Raw genomic sequence first — 25434 nt, 5'->3', positions numbered from 1 at the left:
CTTCTGTTAGCGTCCTGAGTTTTGAGGTAGACGAGATATTTTGAATAAGAAGTTGGAACCTGATGTGTGTTTGGTGTGTCAGGCGTAGAACGTTGATTTACAGTTGCTTTGCCCTGAAGTACATTTTCTTAAGGTTGATGACAAGCTCCAGGATACTGTGAAGATTATGGCAGAATTCCAGAACCACGAGCTTTAGATTACTCATGTTATTTATTTTGTGACATATCCATGACACCTGCAGGTGCTAAACCCAGGCCTACCACAGCTCACTCTCACGTGAGCATGTCTGGACCCAGGCCTGCTACAGCAAATAATCCCCCCTCACGTGAGCATGTCTGGACCCAGGCCTGCTACAGCAAATACTCCCCCCTCACTTGAGCGTGTCTGGACCCAAACCTACTACCGCAAACACGCCCCCTCACGTGAGTGTGTCTGGACCGAGGCCTACTACAGCAAATACGCCCCCCTCACGTGAGCATTTCTGATCCAGGCGTACTGCAGCAAACACCCCCCCCACGTGAGCATGTTCGTGTGTACATCTTTAGAGTAATCAATGCGCACCATTACGGGTCATAATTCAGCATGCTACTTCAGTATTTCTGCTTTCTTAAAGCCTGTATTGTAAATGGTGTTCTTCTCTTCATATCCTTTCAAAATTACCTCAACCAACTAAAACCTCAACATTGGATATTCTATATACATACATACACACACACTTAATATCAGGTACTTCAAATATGTTTTTTAGTTTTGTGATGCATAACAAATGTGTCTTTTTCTGTACAGTGTGGTATATTCAGCCTGGGGCAATTACAAACAACTTTGGTACAAACATCTGATATAAACACCTCGCGCAAAGACAAACTTGTGTTTATCTTACTTTTCTTGTATAAGTGCATGCTTTTTGTGTGGAAGTATAAGGATTGTCTTCCTTTTAACTGTAATAGGAAGATGAAAATGTGATTACTTATATTGTAGTCTCCAGTTTGAAAACGGTGACCAATGCTTTTCCGTTATATGCGTTTCTGATTTTCCCAATATTTGTAAGTACAGAGGAATGTATCAGAATCATTACAGCCAACTGTGCTGCAGAGGAAGGAGGAGGTTTAAGCTCTTGGTCTTTAGTTTCATACATTTATATCCATGTGTAGGACATTTTGATACAGCACAGCACTCAAACAGCTTCCATGGAATTATAGCACACATCCCCTAACTCTGTTTATCGATACTGAAGTGTATCGGTAGCTATGCAGTGCATAAAAATAAAGGTTTTAATAATTTCAATAATAATTAATGGTATATATTTAGAACACAGGATGGGTCTTATAAAATCCCACTAAGTAATATTGTGTCCTTTCAACACAATTCTAAATTGCCATCATCCAGACACAATATTATACTTGTACTTCATGTGTGTGGCCAATAACGGCAGCTCTGTAGATCTCCTCTCTCTCACAAACACACACATACACACACATATCCTGTACTGTTCAACTGTGCCACGTTCTTGCCAAGAGCCTTGCCCCAGTGCAGACTGCACACTCATGGTAAATGGAGACGGCATCAATCTTCCCATCACATTCCGCTGTCCTTACTGGAAAAGCCCCCTGAGGTATTCCAGTTATCCCTGTGCTCACGCCTCTCCTAATGCTAATCCTCTGAATGCTGTGCCAGGAGATACAACATGGCACTAATGCACAAGGTATTTCCATTAATGAATACTGAGGCACTAATTCAGACACACGTAAAGTGTCCAAGTGCGAAGCCACTTCTGTGACATGCCAGCAGGTTACATAACATCTCACATGAATTAATACATGGAAAGACAACTCTGAGGACATGAATTTCATACATTCAAAAACAAACATTTGGTAACACTGAGCAACAAAACTGTGTTTACATTTTTTTCCACAGAAAAAAAAGGAGGGGGGGGGGGAGGAGCTTATAGTGCCTGGTCTGCAGAACTGGAATCTGCTGTTAGAATTGTTCTATTAGGCACGATTTAGGTGAGAGGAAAAAAAAACAAGTTCTGATATGATTGAAGTTCTGAAGACATATTCAGCTTGACCAAGATATTTTTTACTTGGGACACAATCATTTTTGTGAAAACGTGTAGCCTACACTAATTAACATATGTTCGTTAAATAAATTACACATTATAATCAATTGACTGGAATTGCTTAGGAGGTTTTACCCAAAATACTACTTACAAAACTTTGAAAACTATAAGTGACAATGTGAGTAACTGACAAGCAACATGATGGTCATTGCTGTGATCAGATCATTCTCCCAACACACTAGACTTAACGTCTTTATAATAGATCAATTATTGATCAAAAATCTCTAGCATTAAAGTTATTCTTGGTCACAAAAACAACTGATTGGAGGAAACATTAAGCCCCTCCCACACCCCCATCTTCCCAGACCCTCCCGCAATTTGACAACATTTCCTCTGTTCCAGTGCAGATCTCCAGCACAGTCTCACAGTTGATGCATCACTTTAATTGGAGTGGTCAGCCAAGAACTCAAAAGCTCAATTTTTGCTTTTGAATGTCTGCAGTAATCAACTACAACAGAAAAGGATTGTGAGCAGTGACCTGACCCCTGGGACCAGTGAGGAGTCCTGGTTTTGAAAGTGGACCCCAAGATAGCTTGGTCCAGACACAGGAGGTGGAGGCTACCTGTATATCCCTCACACAGAAGACTGCCCAACACACGGAGCTGCATTAGAAGATCCCTAGAAGGAAAACAAAGTACTTTTGTCAGGAGTGTGTGTGTTGGGAATGTACATGGCTGGTAGTGAGGTATATGCAGATGTACGTAGTTTAGGAAGTAAAAATTCTCTGCAGAAGTCTGTCCTCAATTTGCTAATGAACTAAAACCAAGTGGTAGAATTAATTGATGAAACTAACTCACAGCAGGACTTTGACTTTTGAAACCTAGGTTAACACCTCTTTGTTCATGCTTCATAAGTCCAATTACCTTTGACCTCTGACCCACCGTTATACCTGGATTTTGCCCTGAAAGAAAAACAAGAGTCCAGTTACAGTAGGAAAAATCAGGCTTCACCACAATGTTAGAGGTGTTTGTATTAGCAGACTGTTATACACATCTCGTGTTGACACGGTCATACGAATGTCTTACACAGATCATACATTCACACCTTACACACTGTGCTCTGCTTTAGACCGGAGGAGGCACTATACACAGTGCCACTTGAAAGTTGGTGAACTCCTTGAGTAGTTCAGATTTTTTCTGTTATTTTACCACGATTCTCTTATTTTACCATCACCAATTTGTGTTTATGAAATGTCAGGTTTATGTTAATCAATTCCATTTACTTGTTTTGAGTTTAATGTGTGAATTGCCAGCAGACTATACATGCACAAGGAATCAGAGCATGTGCAGAAGTAAATGAACCACAGCTGCACTGGCAAAGTGGATCAGGTAATAGACTCAGGTGAAACACTAGTGCCCAAGTAATCAAGTAAGCAGACCAATCAAATGAGACTGCTGGCTGTTTAGCAAACCATTGGCCTGTAGAACCAAGCAGTCTGAGCCCTCTAGTTCTGGTTTGTGTGTTTCTGAATTGTCTGCCGGATGACAGCAGATCAATCATAGTGTGGTTTGGGTGAATGGGGTCTTCCTAAATGCAGACAGTGTTTGGTCTACAGCTCCAGTAGTGATGGGAGTTCAACCCAGTGCAGTGTGGTGCGGTTCCCCTAGCAGGCAGTGATGCGGTCTAAGGATGATGATGTGGGGCTTTATGGCATTACAAACACCCGTGTTTCTGCTGACATCACCTACACACGAGATCACAAAAAGACACAGCAGAACTAGGAACTCACCAGCTCTCCTTGAAAAGGGATTGGCGCCGGCTGCTATGGGCTGTGACAAAGGCATGTTTGGCGGAACCACTGGCCCTGGTTGGCCAGGCTTGGGAAAACTAGGGGTAAGTGTTGACTTCAAAGAAAAAGATTAAATTCAATGTCACATGGCCTTGAACACAGTGTATGATATGGTTCTTTTAATTTATTAATTTATCCTAAATCAGCAGTCAGAGGTCATAAACATTCCGCTCCTTTACCGTAGGAGCAGGCTCGGCTTTCTTGCTCTGATCCTGCGTGGGTTCTTTAGGCTTAGACCTGAACCACCCACTAAACCATCCCGACTTAGGAGCCTGTTCAGAAAGAAGCGGTACACAAAAGTTAGACACCTGCCATTGCCAAGTGCCACTACAACAGTGTCTGAAAATACCTGATGAGGCTGCACTGACCTTTACTGTTTGGGTGAGGTTGGCCTCTCTTACATCAGCCTCTGGTGGGCTGGGCGTGTCCTGGCCAACACCACCGAGAGCAGCTCCATCCTCAGAAGCATCAGTCTTCAAAGGAGATACAGAGTCAAACTCATATGCTACTTTATAAAACAAGCTAAAAACATACTAGCCATTATTTAGAACCCCTCTTAGAATTTACAAGTAAATAATTTTGCATTGAACCATCCTGAACTTAAATAACAAGTAAAAAAATTTAATTATAAAAATGTGAATATTATTTTCTTACAATGTTTGCACCAGCTGGGAAGCCAACATCTAGGAGCAAAAAACCCACAATGTATAAGCATAGCAATCACACAACTTGCTGAATGTTTAATACATTGCATACGTGTGATTCACCATTGAAATGCAAACAACTCAAACCAATTGGGTTAAACCCAGGGCATAATGTTCAACAAACATTCTGAAATTAGCAGGTGGTCCTAGAATGTTCCAGAATAACAACATGCAAGCCAAATGAACCAATGTGAACAGGAAATAACATTCTAGAGAATGACCACACATTGCAAGGGTTGCATCACATGGGCCAACATTTGAGTTTGTGGGTGTGTTTGGGCAGAATGTTGAGTCACTGTGCAAGAGCTCCAATGCCACTCTAACCTGCATCACTGCAGCTCTCTGGAAGCAGACCAGTGGTGGTGTGATGGTGTGAGGTCTCTGGCATACAAGGCCTGTCCTGGCCTTCAGCCACTGGTGGAAACCCAGGCTGGCCCAGGGGCTGCCCTGGAGGAGCTGCCAAAGCATTCTGCAGAGGGTAATTGGGAACTGGGGCAGAGGTCTGGGGAAACTGTCCACCAAGAATATACATTTGGACTGCTGGGGAGTAGATTTGCTCTTGTGAGGGGTGGGAGGGGTACGACTGCTCTTGTGAAGGGTAGGAGGGGTACGACTGCTCTTGTGAAGGGTAGGAGGGGTACGACTGCTCTTGTGAGGGGTGGGAGGGGTACGACTGCTCTTGTGAAGGGTAGGAGGGGTACGACTGCTCTTGTGAGGGGTTAGTCTGTGCTATATATTCAATCTTTTCATGCTGGTCCTCATCTGAACTGTTACAACTGGCCTGTGGAGTAGATGTGTGGGTCTCACCGGTGAATAGAACACTGGGGGTAAGATCTAAAGACACACAAAAAAGAAAGAAAAATATTAACCCCTTTACTGTGGGTCAGTGTTTTTAGTGTGGAACCAACAATATACAGTGTGTACACCTGGTCACAGACAGTAAGAGTGAAGTCTGCACTGGGTTTATCTACAAGCAGGATATTCTTAGTAGTAGATATTCTTATTAGTCCTCCATCAGGCTTTGCTCAGCTCTGCCGTACAACAGCCTCAGTTACCAACTCAGAGTTCACTAATGCAGAACATGCAAAAGACAGATGTGGTACATTTGAGTGGGTGTGCGACTGCTGCTCTAAACTCTCTTACTGTTTCTCATATCTGGCTGCTTGTTCCTCACTAGTACCTCACTACAGACATCACTACAGCTGTGGATAACACATGAACATGAACACTTCTACTACAGCTTAACCAGAGATCACTGTGCAAAGACTGGGCAATAAAAATGCACTGAGGCGCGTTTCTCTTCTGCTCAATCTAGCGCCTCCTAGTGTCCGAGAGGGAAACACTTAATGTGTGCACCTTGGACTGGAGTTTACCTGCCTGCTCCCTGCTCCAGGCACAGTCTGATGGGCCAGAACCGCCACAGTCTCCCATCTACAGATAAACGTACTTACATGTCAACACTTATCAAAACACACACCAAGATCAGTAAAGGCCAATGGCAAGAGAGTCGAGTCTCAGAGTGATAGACCTTCTCCATAGTGCCATAATGTGTGAACATATCGCACTTGACTCAGCACAAAATTTCAGTCCTTACTCACAGTAAACACGTCTGTTTTTTTTTCTTAACATGACATTTAATGGCCTTTACGACACTTCCAGTTCAAAAAGAAAAGGTCAACAGAATCAGCCTCTTGTGAATCAAGTCGGAGCTGTAGATTTGCAACGGTGGGTGAGAACACTTCTCCCCCAATACCAGGGGGTAACAGCCTTAAGAGATTCATCCTGTGAGCCAGTGTCTGAACAGAAAGAGTACACACACTACTGCTTAACGGGCTGACCTGCAGGGCTCGGAGGTGGTGCTGCAGCTCAACCAGCCAGGCTGGGTCTGGATCAGCGCCGGTTGCACCTGGATCTCCTGGCTGGACCTCGGAGTGTTTGAGTCTGTCTGCCAGCTGTGAGAGCAAACAAAGCACAAGGGTGTGAACATACATGCACACGCTTGCATGCACTCAAACACATCAGTGCGCACACACACACACACACACACACGCATGCATGCATGCATGCAGACAAACACACACTCACACTGAGGGAGCTTTGGGAGAATGGCACAGAAGAAAAAAGTCTGGTCAGGCAGTACCAAAGACTGAGAATATTCTTTTTGCGATATAGTTAATGCATGTCTGTTTGTGCTTATGTGCAAATGTGTGTGTGTGTGTTTTACCTTGATAACCTCCTGCAGCAGTGTCATGTGGGCCTCTGGGATCCTAACCAGAGCTTTGGCCAGCACCTCACAGTAATGGAAGGCCTGTGAGATGAGACCACAGTCCAGCAGGCGACAGGCATACAGGAATTTATACACCTGCAGGATAAACAACACAAAGACTGCAGGGATCAGACGATGTTCAGATCACAGACTGGCAGAGGAACACTCAACAGCATCTGTCCTTCACAGTAACCTGTAACAATGATCATCACAGTTACAAATGACTGGGCAGTACTGTGAATGTCTGGTTTATACTGTACCAACTAATACATATAAATACATAATTACCAATACATATCCATAACCATTAATAGATGATGAGGGATGGAGTGGGCTTATGATACCTGAAATGAAGGGATGATGTAAGACGTGTCTTCGAGCCTCCGACAGTACTCCAACACCTCGGTGCACCGGATGGCAGAGTTCTGGCAGAACTTATTAAAAGAAGCACTGCAGTCATGAGAACAAGAGCACACACACACACACAAAAACCAGCACACACACACACACACACATATGAAAAGCAGAAAAGATTTGTGTTTAGTTTCCATCAGATTTTATGACATTTCCATATTCCTCTCTACACTTTTGTTTCAACCACACAGATTTGCTAACTAGCACAAGACAGCAGGAGAAACCAACTGGGACATTGGGAATAATGGGAGGACATTTATATGTTGATCTGGAAGATCTGCTCCGTTTGGGTCTGTATTCACTGCACTGAGTTTTATTGTTTAAAAAATGAACCCCTTCACAAAACCTCAGAAATCTGGCCCAGAGCAGTGCTGATGGCGGCAGACTTTGAGATGCCATGACGAAGAAGTCCAGCAATGAGCCAGGACTCAGACAAGGACCCAATGAGGCTGCAATGAATACACGGCTGCTCACGTCTGAGTGCTGCCCAGCAGGACAAGGCGGTGGGTCCGGTTGGTGTACCAGCCGAATGGCAAGCCAGCCAGGAGGAAGCAAATATGAGCAGCATTGAGCAGGCCTCTGGAAGCTAGGAGTGGCGCACACACACACACACACACACACACACACACACAGCTGATACGCAAGCAGCAAGTACACACATTTTAATGTTCTCAGTCTCCAGTGTCACACCACTAAACAGTTGAATGTGTTCCATGACCCAACACTCAAACAGTTCACTTGGATCTGAGCAGCTATGATGACTGTGGGCCAGACTGTACAGACTGGGAGAGCAGCAGGGAGACACGAGAAGGCCGTTAGGCGTGATGTGATCAATCATTGGTGTGATTCCTACCGAGTGTGTCACCCATGGTAACAAGAAACCTGTCGCGAATGTCAGAATCTCCCATCTCATTGGACAACACAATAGCGAGATGAGGTCTCCAGTCTCCCCACTTCTCTCTACTGTAGCACTAGAGAGAGGAGAGGACACCAAAGAAGAGGGGAGGGGAGGGGAGGAGTGAGACTAGACATAAGCAGTACTATTACTTTTAGCTAAAATGTAGCCAAACAGTGTGTTACCATGGAAACAACTGGGACCCTCCCAGAAAGCAGCTGAAAAAGGGTTTGAAGTGGATCACTGGAAACCAGACTTCCTGTAAACCTGTCACACACACACAAATATATACAGTAGATAAATATGCACACACACGCACACAGCAGAACATGGAAACAGAGGTGGCATTATGCCCACCCCAAAATAAAAACGTGTCTCCAGGACTCAGATTGCCTGGGTCACCTGTCACTCTGACACACTGCATAGAGGAATCAGGTTCTGCTCTGCCAAGCTGATCACTGATGCTCCCCTCCCAGCTAGATCCATGAGACAGAACAGGATCCAGCTTTGATAAAGGAGATATCCAGCAGAGTGACAGGGAGGTGTGCACTCCACACATCCAGCAGAGTGACAGGGAGGTGTGCACTCCACACATCCAGCAGAGTGACAGGGAGGGGTGCACTCCACACATCCAGCAGCTCTGTTAATATGGGGGTGTATTACCCCAACAAAACTGAAAAGCCAATGATAAGATCATGCATCTAGAACATGTTTTAGTTTTTTAATATCAAATAAATTTTCACTGATTGAACCAAATGCAAATGATGCACGTCAGAAATAACTGCCGCACAACTGAACAATTCCAGAACTACACAACTCCAGCAGATATAGGGAAAAACTGCCCAAGCGTTGCTGGATCAACTCATTCTTTTTTCTCCTTTTTTTGTTGAGTAAAACATGTTTATTAACAGCTCTGCAACCTTGAAAGTCAGACACCCCCCAGAATAAGAGGTGGGAATTTAACGCCATCACTCAAAGGTTGCTGGAAACTACAGACCACGCAGGAGAATCCAGAATCAAGTTCCACTGCAGTTAGTGGAGCAGCAGCCAGAGATCCGTGTGCAGAAGCTGAGCCAGCTGTGGTGGAGACTGATATAGCCCTGGCCTACCAACGTCAGCTAGCAGCTTCACACACTGGACACTCGATCCTGGCCTTTACCACGGTGTTAATGACCTGCGGAATGTGCCTCCGCAAACCAAATTCTCTCGTTACCAAAAACAAGCAGGAGACACACTGGACTCAACATCATTATGTAGCACCAGGAAGGAAGACGCATGATGGTCGTGATGGGCAGCTGCGGTCCCTTTCAGGCCACGCCCACCTGTTAAGCACACTGGAGTACGTCCTGCCGTCCATCTTGCTTGCCAGAAAGAGGGCATGACCCCACAAACCACTCCGCATGGCCAACTCCAACGACTCCTGGACAGGAAGAGAGATGGTTTTGGCAAAAGTACAGAGGGGAAACAGCAGAGAGAGAGAGAGAGAGAGAGAGAGAGAGAGAGAGAGAGAGAGAGAGAGAGAGAGAGAGAGAGAGAGAGAGAGAGAGAGCACTAAGAGAGCCAGCCAGGAGAGAGAGAGTACATGGAGATATAGCACAGAGATAGACAGCAGAGAGAGAGAGAGAGAGAGAGAGAGAGAGAGAGAGAGAGAGAGAGAGAGAGAGAGAGAGAGAGAGAGAGAGAGAGAGAGAGAGAGAGAGAGAGACATGAGTGACCTTCTTTCTGCCTTCCAGCACAAGCTTGGTGTACATCTGAAGGCTTTGCTTCGAGTTCTCCGCTGTGGTGAGAGGGTTTCCAGTCAGGAGGTTGGCAGCATCCAGACACTCCGTCTCAGGGGTGGGAGTTTCACTCAGATCAATGAGGCTCCCTGTGTCCCCGTCTGCCTCACACACGCTTAAAGACTGGACACCCTGCATCAGGAGCTCAGTCACATCCAAACCAACAATTCTCTACATGGCACACACAAACAAACAAAGACAAGTGTCAAAACACCTACAGAACAGGGGGTAGAACCACAATCACTCAGTCAGGATTCCGATCCTGCATGGTTGAGTGTTTTGCCACTTTAACATACCAGATTTTACTTATCAGTGATCTGGGTATGTTAGTACAGAGTGAACACTACACTCTGTAGAGCACAGTTTGATACCAATCAACCAGTTGTCATTGTTTTGTGTGTTCTGATGGGGAAAATGGGTTTGCAACAATTTAAAACGCGTCACAATAAATAAATAAATAAAAATTACCCCATTCTGTCGGCACTGTAAAACCAGCAGACGCCACAGGAGGGCAGCAGAGGAAGCGTCGACCACAGTATCATCCTTCAGACAAGTTTCAGCCATCTGCAGAGCAAAGTTAATGATGTCTACCTTATGCAGATCCTCCCTAAACAACAGAAAAACAAACATTCAGCTTTCTTCAAAACAGCCAAACAACCATGTGCAAAATCATCAGGGCTTTAATTCTGCCCTCTTCATTTATTGTATTTATATTGATATTTAATGGTTCTTTTATATTTTATGTAAACGAATAAGAGTAATCTAAATATCAACTGTTACGCTGCAAAGTAGCACATTTCGGTGAAGAAAATGTAGTTAGTAAGGGTCCCTATTCACAATCAATACAACAAGACACTAAACGACAGGATTGACACTGGTGTGTTTACCTCGCCAAAGGCCCAGGGAAATCTCTCATTTCATTCTGTTCACACGTGCCATTCAGAATAACCTACACACACAATAATGCACAACTCCAGTTACGCCCCCCCCATCCTGTATATACAGAACACTACACAACACACATCTAAAAATATACAAAATATACATATAGATGTATATAACGTAAATAAAACATACCGGTATTTTTATATCAGTTTTGTAAGCATCGAGACTGAGAATGTCCTATAGTACTAGGATCAGTATTGGACAGGTGGTGCTAGCGGTAAACCCTCTCACCTCCAGACTGTGGAGCTCCACCTGGGCGGGTTCACCCTCAGAGGCCAGTGCCGGCCGGACCTTCACCAGCTGCCCTGATGGCCCAAAGCTCACGGCCACGTGGGGGACGCTGAACTTGAACAGACCCTGCGTCTTCGGCTCTGTCTCTGGTTCTAAGAGGCGGCAAAAGTGCAAATGCACCAATCAGCTTGCTGGTTTGATCATGTGACCCATCTGTGATGAGCAGCTGATTCTATCCATTTTGCTGCCACTGCGGGTGACCTGGTGTGGTCTGTGGTGGGTTGGTCCAACCCTACCCAAGTGGGACACCGGTGGCGTGTCAGCCTGTTCTGATCCGTTGATGTACTGGCTTAGCTCGTAGCTGCTGGAGGACAGGCCAGAGGTCTTGGACCAGGCCAGTGCTCCTGAGTCCCAGACCTGCAAGTGAATCAGCATGTTGAGTTCAGAGCTGCACACAAGCGAATGCAGGGTCTCCATTAAGAAGCTGTGCCTTGCCACTGTGTGGACTGTGGAAGTAGGAGGTGGCTGACCTCTCCAGCCACGTCCCTGCCCCCGTTCTCCATGCCTTCCTCGTGTGCCCTCCCCGACACGCCACCATCACGCTGGCCACCATCATTCTCGAGGCCGTACCTGCGTTAAACACATCCCATCTTGACACAACTCGTATTAAAATGTGTGAGTGCTACTGAGGAAAAAACAGAGTGAGAGGGAGAGACCGACAGAGAGACAGAGGCAAGATGAGCAAGTACAGGACCAACCCATACTGCTCGGTGTAGGTGGTTCCCATCCACCCCTCCTCCTGTCTCCTGCTCGGACACGCCTCCGCCTTCCACCCACCCTGCCTGCGCCATCCACTGGCATCTGGGGGAACAGGCAGAGCAACAGGGAACATTACACCGCAGCCACTGCATTCAACCTGGTTATGTCTGGAACTGTTCTGCACCTACCTGGGTACCCATAATGCCCTTGGTAATAGCCATGATCATAATAGCCATAGTCTTCCCGGTAGCCCCAGTAACTCTGGGGATGGTAATCGTGTGCCTGCCTAAGAACAGAGCAGCAGTTAAGATTCACGTCGCTCCCATGAGGACATGCAGAAACTAAAACCCACATGCTCGTCTTCACAAAGACACGATGAAGAACAACATGCATTACACTTTGCAAAACTCATAAGATGACAATGTATACTACAAGAATGAGCTTTAACCAACAGGGAAAAGTTACCTGGAGTGAGGCCGAGCCTGGTTCAGCCCATAGCTCTGGCTGGACTGAGGGAGGTTGTTGGATGCAGGGACCTGCTCTGGCCTGCGAGAACTGAACAGGTTCTGGGTATACCAGAGGTCTGGAGAGGGCCACTGGTGCTCCAGTTCTCTGGGGTCTGAGGGGGGGTGGTGCCCCAGGCCTAGGTGATGAGGTCTGTGGGGGTCGTCTCTGTCTCGTGGGGACTGGCCAGGGGTATCGTACCGTGAGCCAGGTCCATACCAACTCTGCCCTCTGGACTTCATCATAACGTTAGTCGAAAACAACCAACAACTAGCTCCCTCAAGTTTAGCCTGTCTGTAAACTGAAAGGAGAAGAATCTGAGCACTTATCAGTGGTCTCTGATAACACTGACGTTCAACACTGTTTATTGTTCGGACATAGGACTAGAAACAAGCCTCTTTCCTGTTGGGTCTGCTGTTACCTTGAGGCACACGGCCGATGTTTAGCGCGCCGGATGCCTTTCCGCACTTTCTATATTATGAAATGAGGCAACAGCTTTAACGGGTTCAGAAGGGCATCTGTCTCGCGCGCTGCTTCTCAGAAGACTAAAAAACAGCAGGAAACAACTGTCGTGCGGAAATGGTCGTGAGAAAAACGAAAACACCGCTTGATTGTAGGTATTTTTAGAAAGACAAACATCACTGGTAAATGAAACTATAATGCACAGCTCATATTAGCCTTTTATGCGTCCTAACGCTGCCCAAGAACATCCACAGAGAAAGTAAACCGGACAGCAAAGTGATCTACATTCCCTTAAATTACACTTTACTACATCAGCGGAAATGTAATAACAAAAGCGAAATGTCTGCAGTCTGAGCTCACCAAGTGCCTCTGCTCGTTTCAAAGTGCACACTGCCACATCAGAACGCCACAAATCACAACACTCGCTGAACTATGGACCCAGAAATTCAAAGTACACGGTACTGCGCTTGGACACACTATGCCTTCTCTTACGCTTTTAACGTATTGACTTATTTGCTTTAAAAACTATATTTCAACTGAGTGTGAAAGTTGCTTCTATGCAGCAGTTGTGAGAACGGCTAAATAGATTATTTGAACAGGAAAATTTTAAACAGCACCAAACATTGCTTTCAGCATCCATAGTGTAACAAAGAGTGTAATTTCTTAAGAAATAAAACATTTATTTAACTAAACGAAACAGCAACTTACAGGCTCGTTCACTAAACAATTTGATAGGCGCGTGCGCTTTTGGTTTCCCATATTCCTGTATTTGGGAATATTTGGATCTGCCACGTCGCGCGGAACCATTGCGCTGTTAAAGTCTACCTCAAAGGGAACACTTAACAGAAGCCCCTCGATGGAGTCGACAAACCTCCATTTTGGGAAGGGAAATCTGTAGCGAATGAATGGATGGATTAATTAATTCGCTAATTAAATAATTAGCTAATTAATTAATTACGTTGTAAGTGAATGGATGAGTACCTGGCATTCTGACATAGGTTTATATACTCATGTCAGCTGTGAAAATGTTCTTAAAATTGTATGGGGATAATTTAATGTCAATCTTAGCTCTACATAAACTTTGTACAGACGTGTTGCATATCTAGCAAATACATGAATATGTCTATGCAATCTGCATATTTCTTTTTAGAAACCCAGTATTTGGAGTGTAAGTGTAATATCTCATATTTCATGCAAATTAGTAAAGTACTTGCATGTGGCATCTTGAAATGCATGTTTCAAAGACCTGTTTGTCGTTTGAATAAAGCAGATTCAAGCAGACTGCGTATATGTCCTGCATGTTGGTGGTTTTAAACTTCTTTAAATTTAAAACAAATACAACATTCTCACACGCAATCGTAAAATCAAAATAATAAATATACAGTTTACTTGTAAAAAAAATTATCCAGACACGATAAGACCCATGATACATTTATAATTTTCTTATCTCCTTTATTGTGCTAATTTAAGCAATCCGTGCGCTCATTTAGTGCATTTCTCTCGCGAGCCGCGTGGGGTCGCAAAAGCTTTACAAGGAATGTCATTCGCGCTTCACGTGGACAATACAAAGATATACTCCACCAGTGTACGCCTGATCAAACATGCACTTCTCAAGAAATAATCAACGTGTCTATATAGCCACGTTTTAGCCCCTTTGACATGTTACTTTAAACACTCGCTTTTGATATTTTTATTTTAAGACTTAAATCTGCAGGTTAGGCAAAAAAAAAACGTACGCCTCACCAACAACCCACGCTGTACGGCGTGACCGCCTCGCTCTCCAGAGCGGCCAATAGGAATCCGTATGCAAATAGCCTGGATAAGAGGAACGTCCGCGTGCGAGCGTGTCCACTCGCACACACGCCACACGTCTCGCGCGGTCGTCGTCCGTGCACGCGGTCCCTGCAGCCCTTAGGATCACTTAGCAACAGGATCAGCCAATAACCTGCGCCACGGAGATCTGCCTGATGTGCAACATGACATTGGAGGAGTTTTGCGCGGATCACGCCACGGAGAGGTACCGGGCTGTGTTCATGTTCACTCCAAAACCGTTACGTGCCAGGTCTGCTTGATTGCATCTAATGTTTATCTCGACCTGGGCGAAAATGTTTGATTAAAGCTATATTCTAAAACGTGATCTGATCTGATGATATACCTTTGAATTCGTCTAAGGTGTTTTAGTCTTAATCTGACAGCTTAACGTCCTGTAAGAGTTTGCAATTCACGTGAACGTAGACGTCGGTACTCGCACTCTCCAGATACCGGTGTCACGGGGTGAATCCCGGTGCCTGTGCCCAACACCGGCACCCAGAAGGTTCAGGGTTGTCTCCAGCTAAATTTGTCCTTACTCTTCTGCAGGTTTCATTGCCAAAACATAAATTATTCAGTTTAGAAACGTACGACTCGCACGTCGCTCGTGTAATTGAACGATCTGCCGATATTCCGGTTAATAGTGACCCGGCTGGGATAGCAGGCTAACGCATCTCCCCTCCACTTGTTCCAGGATGGAGTCTGTGGCCAAGGCCGTCGAGGAAGTCCTGACCGCTGCATTACCTCAGGGCTGCATCACGGTGGGAGTTTACGAAGCTGCAAAAGCACTAAACGTGTAAGTGAACGTTGCGCTTGCCCTTTTGAGACGCAAGTTTTAACGTTAAATATTTGTAGTTATAGACTATATAGTCGTTTACTTTTTTATTGTCTAACATTTTTTTTGTCTGTCTGACTTTTCCAGAGATCCAGACAACGTGGTTTTATGTATTCTGGCTACAGAAGAGGAAGACGTTCAAGATGTCGCTCTTCAGATTCATTTCACTTTGATCCAAGCGTTCTGCTGCGAGAACGACATCAACATCTTGCGAGTGAACAACATGAGGCGTCTGGCGGAGATCCTGGGCAGTGTTAAACAGGGAGGAGAGCCCGTGGACCTGCACTGCGTCTTAGTCACGGTGCGTGTCGCACGTGTCATTCGCCTTCTGAGTAATCGCTCTTGCAGTAGCCCCAGGAGGGCTCTAATGAATTAAACATGTCGACCATTGAAATGTTATGTTTCTGCAAGTTTCATAGAGCCAATTAGCGCACCTTGTGTATAGGTAACCAGATTTGTTCACACCTTAAGCCTAACCCCTTTCCTTCATTGGCTGTGGATTCCAGTGCATATTATGTAGGTTTGGCACAATTGCTTTTTGGATGCAAATTAATTGCACTACAAGCCTTTTGCACGAAAGACTTTAAGAGCCGTAGGTTTAGCCGCAGCCTTTGAAGACAACCAGGCTGAACCGGTTAAGTGTCCTGATCCGTTTGACTGTCTGTGATGTGGAATTCCAGGCAGGCCAGGACTGCAGTAAACTGGCAGCCCTTCACAGCGATCTGCCTCCAGTTACGGTGCTTTTTGTGGTCGCCTTTGGCAAACTTCACAGCACTTCCTGTGGGGCACTTGTGTAAACAGCAGTTGCTGGAAAGAGGGGGGAAAACCCTCTAAAGTGATGAGACCACCTTTTGCAAATTAGAAAGGGATCTTTTAAGTTAGCAAGTAGCAGATTAGTCACTCGCTTCCAGACTGACCGTGTGGGCCAGGTTTGGTAGCGTTTAGCTACTTTGGCTAAACAGAGAAGAAAAATACAAGCAAAGCATTTCACTGCCCCACTTTATTGACATTGAACTCGTGTCTTTTTTCCCTTCTTCAGAAGCCACAGTCTTCTGCATGCAAAGACCCAGCACTCAGCAAACTGAATCATTTCTGCAAAGACAGCAGGTGCCTGGACCAGTGGGTGCCTGTTATCAACCTGCCCGAACGATGAGATGGCATTTGGCCTGTCACATGTCACAAGATACTGCACTGTATTCGTGTACTGCCTTGGCCAAACGTCCCGGATAGCCCTCGCACCACTGCAGGAACAACGACAGCTACAGGGCTGACCTGTAAGAAACAAGGAAACCCAGTCCAACCAACACCAGGAGAACGGATGGTTCTCGGGCCGGAGGGAAGAGGGCTGGGTGTGGGGGGCATGACTCAGCAGTGTGTTTGCACTACTGCCAGGGAATGACTGATCCTGCCTTTAGCCAGGAAACAGAGGCTGAAACTGAACCAGGTAAACACTGGTGAGCACTGAAGGACCTGGCGGGAACTGGAGAAGCTGGCCTGGGTCCAGCTGAACGTCAGAGTGGAAGACGGATTGCTAAACAGGACATTCCCAGCAAAACTGTTTTGGAAATACTGTTTTTGAATTTAAGAGGAAATTAACTTAATGTTAGCATTATCTATTCTAACTATTCCAATTATTCTAACTATTTAATATAAAAATAAAGTCCTTCCCGGTTTTGGAAAGGTGTCACTTTTAAGTTAACTTTTATGAATGTTCTTACTGACTCTAACTTAATGTATTTATGTTGAAATGTACAATTTCTTAAAACCTTTGAGGAATTGAATAAAACCCCTAGGGGAAAATGGTGGCGGTCGTGGTGATCATGGATGGTTTGTCAGTCTGCCTGGGGCTAGGCTGCAGGTCAGGGTAACTCGTGTTCAAATGGATGTGGTAACACTGTGCATGACCTAGAACAGCACAATAATTCATTGACAGTACAAAATGTGTTGATTGGTGAAGTGATTACAGGTACATAAAAAAAGTTAAGAGTTCCCCGAAAAGTGATGTTGCTGCAACAGTAGTAGGATCTCCGAAACCAAAACAAGAATGGCACAAAGTTTTTTTTTCACTATAAGAATCCATAATTTATTGCTGTTTGTTTTTTAAAACTCGGTCACAGGTAGTACCACACTATTTCTAGAATATAATTACCCAAGTCCTTTGTGTACGCAAACAAGTTTTGCCATGTTGCAATTCCACTGTTTGATAAATAGAAAGTGCATGCCAAGCAAAACCTTTTGTACCACAAGTGTGTCATCCCAGTGTCCTGTGTGGTGATCGTGTAGTGCAATGCTCCCAATGACCTGGGTGGTGATCTAGTAGAACAATGCTCATCCTCCCTTGTTTTGGCAACAGTGAGGGACAGACATCTAGCCCAGTGAAGGCAGCCTCTGCCCTTCTTTCTATTGGCACCAAAAATAGATGCAATAATTTGCCCTGACAACAGGAGAATCCTGTTCTGGTTCCTACAGCAACTGCACTCCGTCTCACGACCAGAATCCTGGGGGTCTTGTGTATTTACACAACACGAGAGATAAGGAGAGCCAGAAATAGCAGCGGACTGTGGGAGATGGGATACCTGGCCATGCTAACCGCCGGCCGAGTGTAAAGGAGGGGTGAGACCCTGAACGAAACGCTGACGCCATGAGTCAAGGCCTGCAGAGCCAGAGCCAGAGCCTGCTGCCAAAAATAGCCCTGGACGTAGGCTGAGTGCTTCCTGTTCGAGCTGGATGGGAACAGGTTGGCATGGATGAATTCCATTAGCTAGCCAACCATGAACCCCAGCATAAACAAGTGGGAGGGGCCCTATAAGAATACAACGCTTGTAAAGGTCAATGTCACAAGAGATGATATGACAAACCAATGTGTGCAAACATTTTTTTTAAGAGATGAAAGGGTTGGTGCCTTAAGTATACTTGCTGTCTTACAGGAAAAGGTGTAAAACAGTGTGCAAGTTATAACCTAAAGCTATTATTGTATCACAAAAGACTAGTGTCATATTCTTTCTAGCAGAGTGAGACTCAGAACTGGTGTAGGAGGGGGGGAAGGAGGTGTTTCTGCTCCACTTTAACTCGCACAACAGTGTGCACATTATTTCCCTCTTACCGCAGTCTCGCGCCTCACCCAGCGGTAGGCTCGCTCGGCCGGGGGCAGGAATGCGTGGAGCCAGGGGGGTGGGAGGTGAGGGGGAGACAGAGCAGGGCCGTCGTCCTCCTCCTCCTCCTCCTCTCCACAGAGCCTGCAGCTGGGAAGTGTCAACAGCCAGCTGTTCTCACGCTAAGAGGAACCGAGGATCTCAGTGAGAACCAATCACCGCAGTGCAGGTGAAACCTGCTACCTCTGAAAGGCATGTTAGGGTTCGGAAATGTCCAAAAGGTAACTCGATATCAAAAACTCGTTTATCTGGTTCATTAAACAGTGAAATGTAGCTCTGTGCTCTGGACTGTTTATTAGAAGTTTTATTTGTCCCAGGATACAAGTATCACTAAAGTGTACTAAAGGAAGAACAAAACAAAATAAAAGGCAAAACAAAAAAGGTGCTCTATCCATGATAACAGCCACTTATGGCCATAGATTGGTGAAGGACTTTCTGCAATACTTCTAAATGTACAACACATTGTCCAAGACAAACTGACGAAGTATCAAATGAATTCCACGTTGTGGATAACAGAAGGAGGTGCAGTCGGGGTCATGTGGGAGCTTTTCTGCAGAGCGTCTGGGTAACTCAATCACCGACGGCAACTAGGCCACAAAGACTCTGCTATCAGTCAGTGGAAAAAGGCACTGCTGGTTACATCCATGTGGGTCAACAAATATGGGCTGACCTGATTCTGGGAGAATCAAGAACCAGGCTCACAAAGACCATGGCACCCCAGAGCAACCCCTGACCAGTGATCATTGCATAAAGTAATTTATCTGACACTGAGGCACTTAAATAATCTCAATTATAGATGATAATTATAGATGGTCCTTGTGGGAATATCTGCCCAACCCTTTAGATTATGGTGCCCATTACAAATTTGAATTTGTTAATATCTTACATAACATGTCTAGTGTTGTCCTGGGTGTGCAATGTGCAGAACAATACATCAATGCTTATAGTGAACAGTGTACACTGTAACCACTCACTGCACCTCAGTGCACTAGCTCACGGATTAATTTAACAATGGCAATTTCACCAAGCAACACTGTACGAAATATTGCAGAAATGCATGGGACAATTAATAAAAACAGAAAATCACATGAAACACACTGTTCATTTTTCCTGCACTATTTTTATAGCTATATAGTACACAAAGCATCAAACTATTAACAGTAGTTATTAAACTATGTCCAGTAAGAACATGGCAAAATATTTAAACTAACCAATCTCATTCATATAACACGCATGCAGTGGAAAACAAATAAAGACAAGGCAAAGGGTTGAGAATGAAATTATATTTAACTTCAGTTGGAAAAAAAGGGCTTTTTACAGCACCAGAACCAGGAATTAGGTTCTGTTTTTTCTTTTCACAGGTAAAATATTCTCTCTAGAACAATGCACACAACAGCTTCTGACGCTAAGAGGGCGAGAGGACTGAAGAGTTGACGTCATCACAAGGGCAATACAAAATCACCTTCAGGAACAACCACATAGCACACGAAAACATGCTGCAGAATTAACGACAGGCCACGAGCAGGGGACACAAAGAAATGTCATCTGAAGTGTTACCCAGTAGACCACAAGACTGAAAGTGTTCAAAATACTTTTATTTCCAAGACACGTTATTTTTTATGTTTAAGTCATTTGGGACCCAAATGACAAAGAGCTTTTAAACCATATTCACCTGTTTAATAAACGTACTAGTGATTGTTCATTAACAATTAACTGGAAAAATTAGTAATAGTCTTATCGGCTTCGGGTTAATTCATATCGCAACCGCTTTCTTTAACGTATGTTCGATTACAACGACGATTAATTTCCCTGCACATACAGGAACAAATATTAACTCAAAACATAGGTCCACACTAACAGTAAGAGCGGCAAGGATAACTCCCGTGATAACTGATCATCAGTCGTATACTACGGTTGCAGTGCACCTAGACTGGGTTGAATATCACTGCAGTGCACCTAGACTGGGTTGAACATCGCTGCAGTGCACCTAGACTGGGTTGAACATCGCTGCAGTGCACCTAGACTGGGTTGAACATCGCTGCAGTGCACCTAGACTGGGTTGAACATCGCTGCAGTGCACCTAAACTGGGTTGAACATCGCTGCAGTGCACCTACACTGGGTTAAATATCGCTGCAGTGCACCTAGACTGGATTGAACATCGCTGCAGTGCACCTAGACTGGGTTGAACATCGCTGCAGTCATCGACGTAATTTTGATTTCAAAAGTGGGGGGGACATGGATTCATCGCTATTTAAATATTTGGTTTTAACCGTAAAAACTGGGGGGGACTTTTGAAAAAGTGGGGGGGATATGTCCCCCCCGTCCCCCCCCAAATTACGTCCGTGGCTGCAGTGCACCTAGAATGGGTTGAACATCGCTGCAGTGCACCTACACTGGGTTGAACATCGCTGCAGTGCACCTAGACTGGGTTCAACAACGCTGCAGTGCACCTACACTGGGTTCAACAACGCTGTAGTGCACCTACACTGGGTTGAACATTGCTGCAGTGCACCTAGACTGGGTTGAACATTGCTGCAGTGTTCCTTTATGAGAAAAGCTTGACTAAACACAAAGCGTAACAACTGTGGAGGTACGGCATGGCCTGCTATAACCTGCTAGATTTTAGCGTTGTTAGTAGTAGTTTCTTCTCTAATACTTTGCGTCTTCTAAAGGCTGTACCACATCCATCCTGAGGTTTTAGTCTGAGGGTTCCGCCCAAAGGCCACAGCACCGGTGGAGGCGCGCGCGGAGACGACGTCGCGTGCCGCTAGTTCACAGTAGACGAACCGGTAAGCGTGTAAGACCGGGTGTGTGGCAGCCAGAGTCAGAGCAGAAGTACTTCATTAAGGCTTTCGGTGGTTCCGCTAGTTTCTGGTCTCTGCTTCTACCAGCCGTGGCGATCAAACACAGTAAGCTGTCTTTTAAACAACAACAACAACAACAACAACAACACACTCACGTACACACACAGACATGCGTAAAAACTACAGACAGCGTATAAAGTGTAAATGTAGCAATTGTAAACATGGAATGTCAGAATTCACAATAACAGTCTCTGCAACAATTTGTCGGTACGGAAACGATGTGTGGCAACTGGCACGTTTTGCTCGGTGTAGAACAGTGTTGGCAGTGTGAATGTACAGGAGTTACTATTGCTGGTCAGATCAGAAAATGTCAGAATAACACAAACATTACACTTTTTTTCTTTTCTCATCAATTGGAAAAACCATTAAAAAAACAATCAAAGCATCTATTAATCAAATAAGGCAAAGTCAATAAAGGGTTACAATATATGTACCATGACGCAATGAACTATATTGCTACTGTATCTACAATAAATGTGGCAAGGACAAAATTCTGAGGGATCGCTGAGAAAAAGACTGAAAGTTTCTACCAAAGGCTTTTGGCGAGGCATATGAAATGTAATTCACGAGTGTTACTGGAGGAAACGGAACACTGAGCTGACTTTGGGGTTTGCACCCACTGGTTTGCAGTGTAATTGACCGCTATGGCACTGGGCTCAGTCTACACAAGCTCTAAAAACAAAAAACTCCTGTTGTGTGACACAAAGAGAGGAGGCTGGTGGCACTGTAAGAGCTGGGGAGAGGGATCGGGTCTGATTTACACAGCTTCATAAAAACGGAAGGGACGAGAAAGTGCATGGCTGTTAACGCTCTGACGGAGAGAGACGACCTTTTGCTGACTGGGGTAAAGGCCTCTATTGTTCAGACCCAGGGAGTTCAGGGGGAATTCTCATGCAGAATAAGACAACCTACGTCAGAGTGACGCCATTTAACCACACCTGTTTCCTCTACGCACAGGAATGGCACTATTCAGACGGTCCCTACCCCCATGGTTCACCCTCCCCTCCACTCACGAATGGCACTATAGAGATGGTCCCTGCACCCAAGGTTCACTCTCCCCACCGCCACCCCACACACACACACCCCTCCCTTCTACTACTGAACCTGGCCATCACAAGGGGTCAAAGCACCACGGGTGCTCATTAGCACCCACCAGTCAAAGCAGAGCTCAGACAGGCTAGGCAAGATGAAGGCTCCCCCAGGAAGTTCCCAGCTGAGCCTCTGGTCTTTATGTTTTGAGGTGGCTGGACCACATCAGACAGCAGATTCACAGCAAAGAACTCTTCTCTGCTGAGAACCCAGGAGAAAGATCTACCTTCCACTGGCTCTGAGGGCCTTTTCTCAGAACATGCTGGATAAAACAGAATGTGAAGTGACTGTTTGAAGTGTTGATTTCTGTTTAAGCCTCGAGGGCAGAAAAATTAAGGAGATGTTGAAGACAGGGGTTAGCATACTTTCAGGCTACTAGTGTGTGAATTCTTAAAAGTAAGATGTTTTCTCTCTAAAAATAAAAGGAGCCATTAAACCATGTGTTCACAGCATCCCACTACAATATAGTGCAAGGTTTCTTCTCCTTAAAGGGGTTCTCTGAGGCTGGGATTCCCATCAGGAGAGGATCGTTTCTGGCCTGCTCACCACAGTAATGCATGAGGTCTGCAGAGGCCTTAGAAACCTGAGAGAAAGAGAAAAGAGGGAGGGAGAGAAAGAGAAAAGGGAGGGAGAATGAAAGACAAGAAGAGGGAGGGAAAGAGAAAGAAATTGCAATCGTCACTGGCATGAATTGACAAGTGAAAAAATTCTGACAAAGCCTGACAGAAACAACATGGCTTACAGACACAGACAGACACACACACACACACACACACACACACACACACACACACACACACACACACACACACACACACCAATTTAAAAGAACCCGTGCCCCACAGACACATGTGTCGGGGGTTTCCCCTGGCTGGTGTGCCTGTGACCCCATACCGTGACCCCGTACCGTGACCCCGTACCGTGACCTCGTGCGGCTTCACTCTCACCTTTATCCGCTCTATGCTGGCTTCCATTTGCAGCTGCTGCACGACCCTCCGTGCCTGCACGATGTTGTTCGAACTCTGCATCTTAGAAGACATTTTGGTGATGATTTTCACAGACCTGCCATGCAAACAACAAAAACAATCGGTGTAAAAACCCAGAATACGCTCAGAAAAGCAAGGTCATAAAACAAGAGCGAAGTGTGTGCTAAGGAATGACCACTCCCATATCTGCCTAGCCCACGGTTCTGGGAACCAGCATAAACTAAAACCTGAAGAAATGTGCATGAGACAGGAAGCATTGCATCACAATGCCTCTCTGTACATAAACACTACCTGCTTGCACTCTCTCTCTCTCTCTCTCTCTCTCTCACACACACACACACACCCTATTTCTCCAAGCAGTGGTGGGTGGGGGTGAGGGTGTTGTGCGTCACAGCAAGGGTACAGCATGGGGTTTCTGATTGGGTCAGAGGCCTTTTACTGCCTTAACCGTGCGTCTCCAGATCGAGTTGGGTGGGTTTGAACAGAAGCCAACTTGCTGCATACAGTTAACAACCTTGCCTGGGTGTGAGCTTTCCCGTAAACCTCTGTCACGAGCAAACCTGCCAACTCATCACACACACACACACACACACACACACACACACACACACACACACACACACACACACACACACACACACACACACAAAGACACAACTGCTTCAGACAGAATCCCTTGCACAACCACAACAGCACTGAACAAAACCTGCAACCTGGTGTGTGTGCAGGCTGACAGGACCTCGTGTAGGGAGAGCAAGGACAGCCCTGCAGGAGCTAGGAGCCATGCACAAGGGTGGACAGCCCTGCAGGAGCTAGGAGCCATGCACAAGGGTGGACAGCCCTGCAGGAGCTAGGAGCCATGCACAAGGGTGGACAGCCCTGCAGGAGCTAGGAGCCATGCACAAGGGTGGACAGCCCTGCAGGAGCTAGGAGCCATGCACAAGGGTGGACAGCCCTGCAGGAGCTAGGAGCCATGCACAAGGGTGGACAGCCCTGCAGGAGCTAGGAGCCATGCACAAGGATGGACAGCCCTGCAGGAGCTAGGAGCCATGCACAAGGGTGGACAGCCCTGCAGGAGCTAGGAGCCATGCACAAGGGTGGACAGCCCTGCAGGAGCTAGGAGCCATGCACAAGGGTGGAGAGCCCTGCGGGAGCCACTCACGAGTGCTGCTGTCAGGCAGCCTAGACCCACAGCGAGAGCAGGACTAGCAGCAGATGTTCAGATCCTCTTACTGAGAAAGCAGGCATTATGAGATTCAGAGGAAGGGCACGTATAGCTCTCTGTGCTGTCTCCTCCCCCACTCTCTCCGAGCTGTCTCCCTCTCCCACTCTCTCCGTGCAGTCTCCCTCTCCCCCACTCTCTCTGAGCTGTCTCCCTCTCCCACTCTCTCCGAGCTGTCTCCCTCTCCCACTCTCTCCGAGCTGTCTCCCTCTCCCACTCTCTCCGAGCTGTCTCCCTCTCTCCGAGCTGTCTCCCTCTCCCACTCTCTCCGAGCTGTCTCCCTCTCCCACTCTCTCCGAGCTGTCTCCCTCTCTCCACTCTCTCCGTGCAGTCTCCCTCTCCCCCACTCTCTCTGAGCTGTCTCCCTCTCCCACTCTCTCCGAGCTGTCTCCCTCTCTCCGAGCTGTCTCCCTCTCTCCGAGCTGTCTCCCTCTCCCCCACTCTCTCTGAGCTGTCTCCCTCTATCCACTCTCTCTGAGCTCTCCCTCTCTCCACTCTCTCTGAGCTGTCTCCCTCTCTCCACTCTCTTTGAGCTGTCTCCCTCTCTCCACTCTCTCCGAGCTGTCTCCCTCTCTCCGAGCTGTCTCCCTCTCTCCGAGCTGTCTCCCTC

The 25434-nt window shown here is 46.0% G+C and overlaps 3 protein-coding genes across 17 annotated transcripts in view; 1 reads left to right on the top strand and 2 right to left on the bottom strand.

Annotated features, from left to right (window-relative positions):
- Nucleotides 1–2057: 2057 nt before the first annotated feature.
- Nucleotides 2058–13719, bottom strand: sec16b (SEC16 homolog B, endoplasmic reticulum export factor). Of its 15 annotated transcripts, XM_076990507.1 has the most exons (27): nt 13575–13709; nt 13227–13296; nt 12826–12949; nt 12366–12705; nt 12089–12186; nt 11900–12002; nt 11672–11771; nt 11438–11558; nt 11142–11293; nt 10853–10914; nt 10434–10572; nt 9903–10136; nt 9510–9607; nt 8373–8454; nt 8146–8263; nt 7767–7878; nt 7223–7328; nt 6837–6974; nt 6451–6564; nt 5986–6043; nt 4937–5446; nt 4563–4591; nt 4277–4381; nt 4088–4180; nt 3849–3963; nt 2917–3020; nt 2058–2737 (listed from the first exon to the last, which is right to left on the bottom strand). In XM_076990507.1, the coding sequence occupies exons 4-27, from the start codon at nt 12647–12649 to the stop codon at nt 2693–2695; spliced, it is 3120 nt and encodes a 1039-aa protein (XP_076846622.1). In that variant the 5' UTR covers nt 12650–12705; nt 12826–12949; nt 13227–13296; nt 13575–13709; the 3' UTR covers nt 2058–2692. The 15 variants fall into 15 exon arrangements, 14 of the variants coding, with proteins under 14 accessions (XP_076846622.1, XP_076846623.1, XP_076846618.1 ...); XM_076990508.1 differs by having other exon boundaries at nt 2058–2567; nt 2682–2737; nt 12826–13716; XM_076990503.1 differs by having other exon boundaries at nt 12826–12970; nt 13227–13716.
- Nucleotides 13720–14708: 989 nt separating this feature from the next.
- On the top strand, nt 14709–17315 carry gadd45ab (growth arrest and DNA-damage-inducible, alpha, b). The gene is made up of 4 exons (XM_076990516.1): nt 14709–14883; nt 15370–15471; nt 15598–15811; nt 16550–17315. Exons 1-4 carry the CDS (start codon nt 14834–14836, stop codon nt 16661–16663), a joined length of 480 nt encoding a protein of 159 aa, XP_076846631.1. The 5' UTR covers nt 14709–14833; the 3' UTR covers nt 16664–17315.
- A 2447-nt stretch (nt 17316–19762) lies between these two features.
- The window catches only part of gng12b (guanine nucleotide binding protein (G protein), gamma 12b), a 36199-nt gene continuing 30527 nt past the window's right edge, over nt 19763–25434 (bottom strand). Inside the window, exons 2-3 of the mRNA XM_076990517.1 lie at nt 23564–23678; nt 19763–23199 (exon numbers count right to left, since the gene is read on the bottom strand). Coding sequence (XP_076846632.1) covers nt 23074–23199; nt 23564–23656 — 219 coding nt within the window. The 5' untranslated portion in view covers nt 23657–23678 and the 3' untranslated portion in view covers nt 19763–23073. The remainder of the gene's footprint in view (nt 23200–23563; nt 23679–25434) is intronic.

The sequence above is a fragment of the Brachyhypopomus gauderio genome, unplaced genomic scaffold (genome assembly GCF_052324685.1).
Source record: "Brachyhypopomus gauderio isolate BG-103 unplaced genomic scaffold, BGAUD_0.2 sc75, whole genome shotgun sequence".
In the NCBI taxonomy this organism is placed as follows: Eukaryota; Metazoa; Chordata; class Actinopteri; order Gymnotiformes; family Hypopomidae; genus Brachyhypopomus; species Brachyhypopomus gauderio.
The sequence above is the reverse complement of the archived record's forward strand: the minus strand, read 5'-3'. Positions and strand labels throughout refer to the sequence as shown.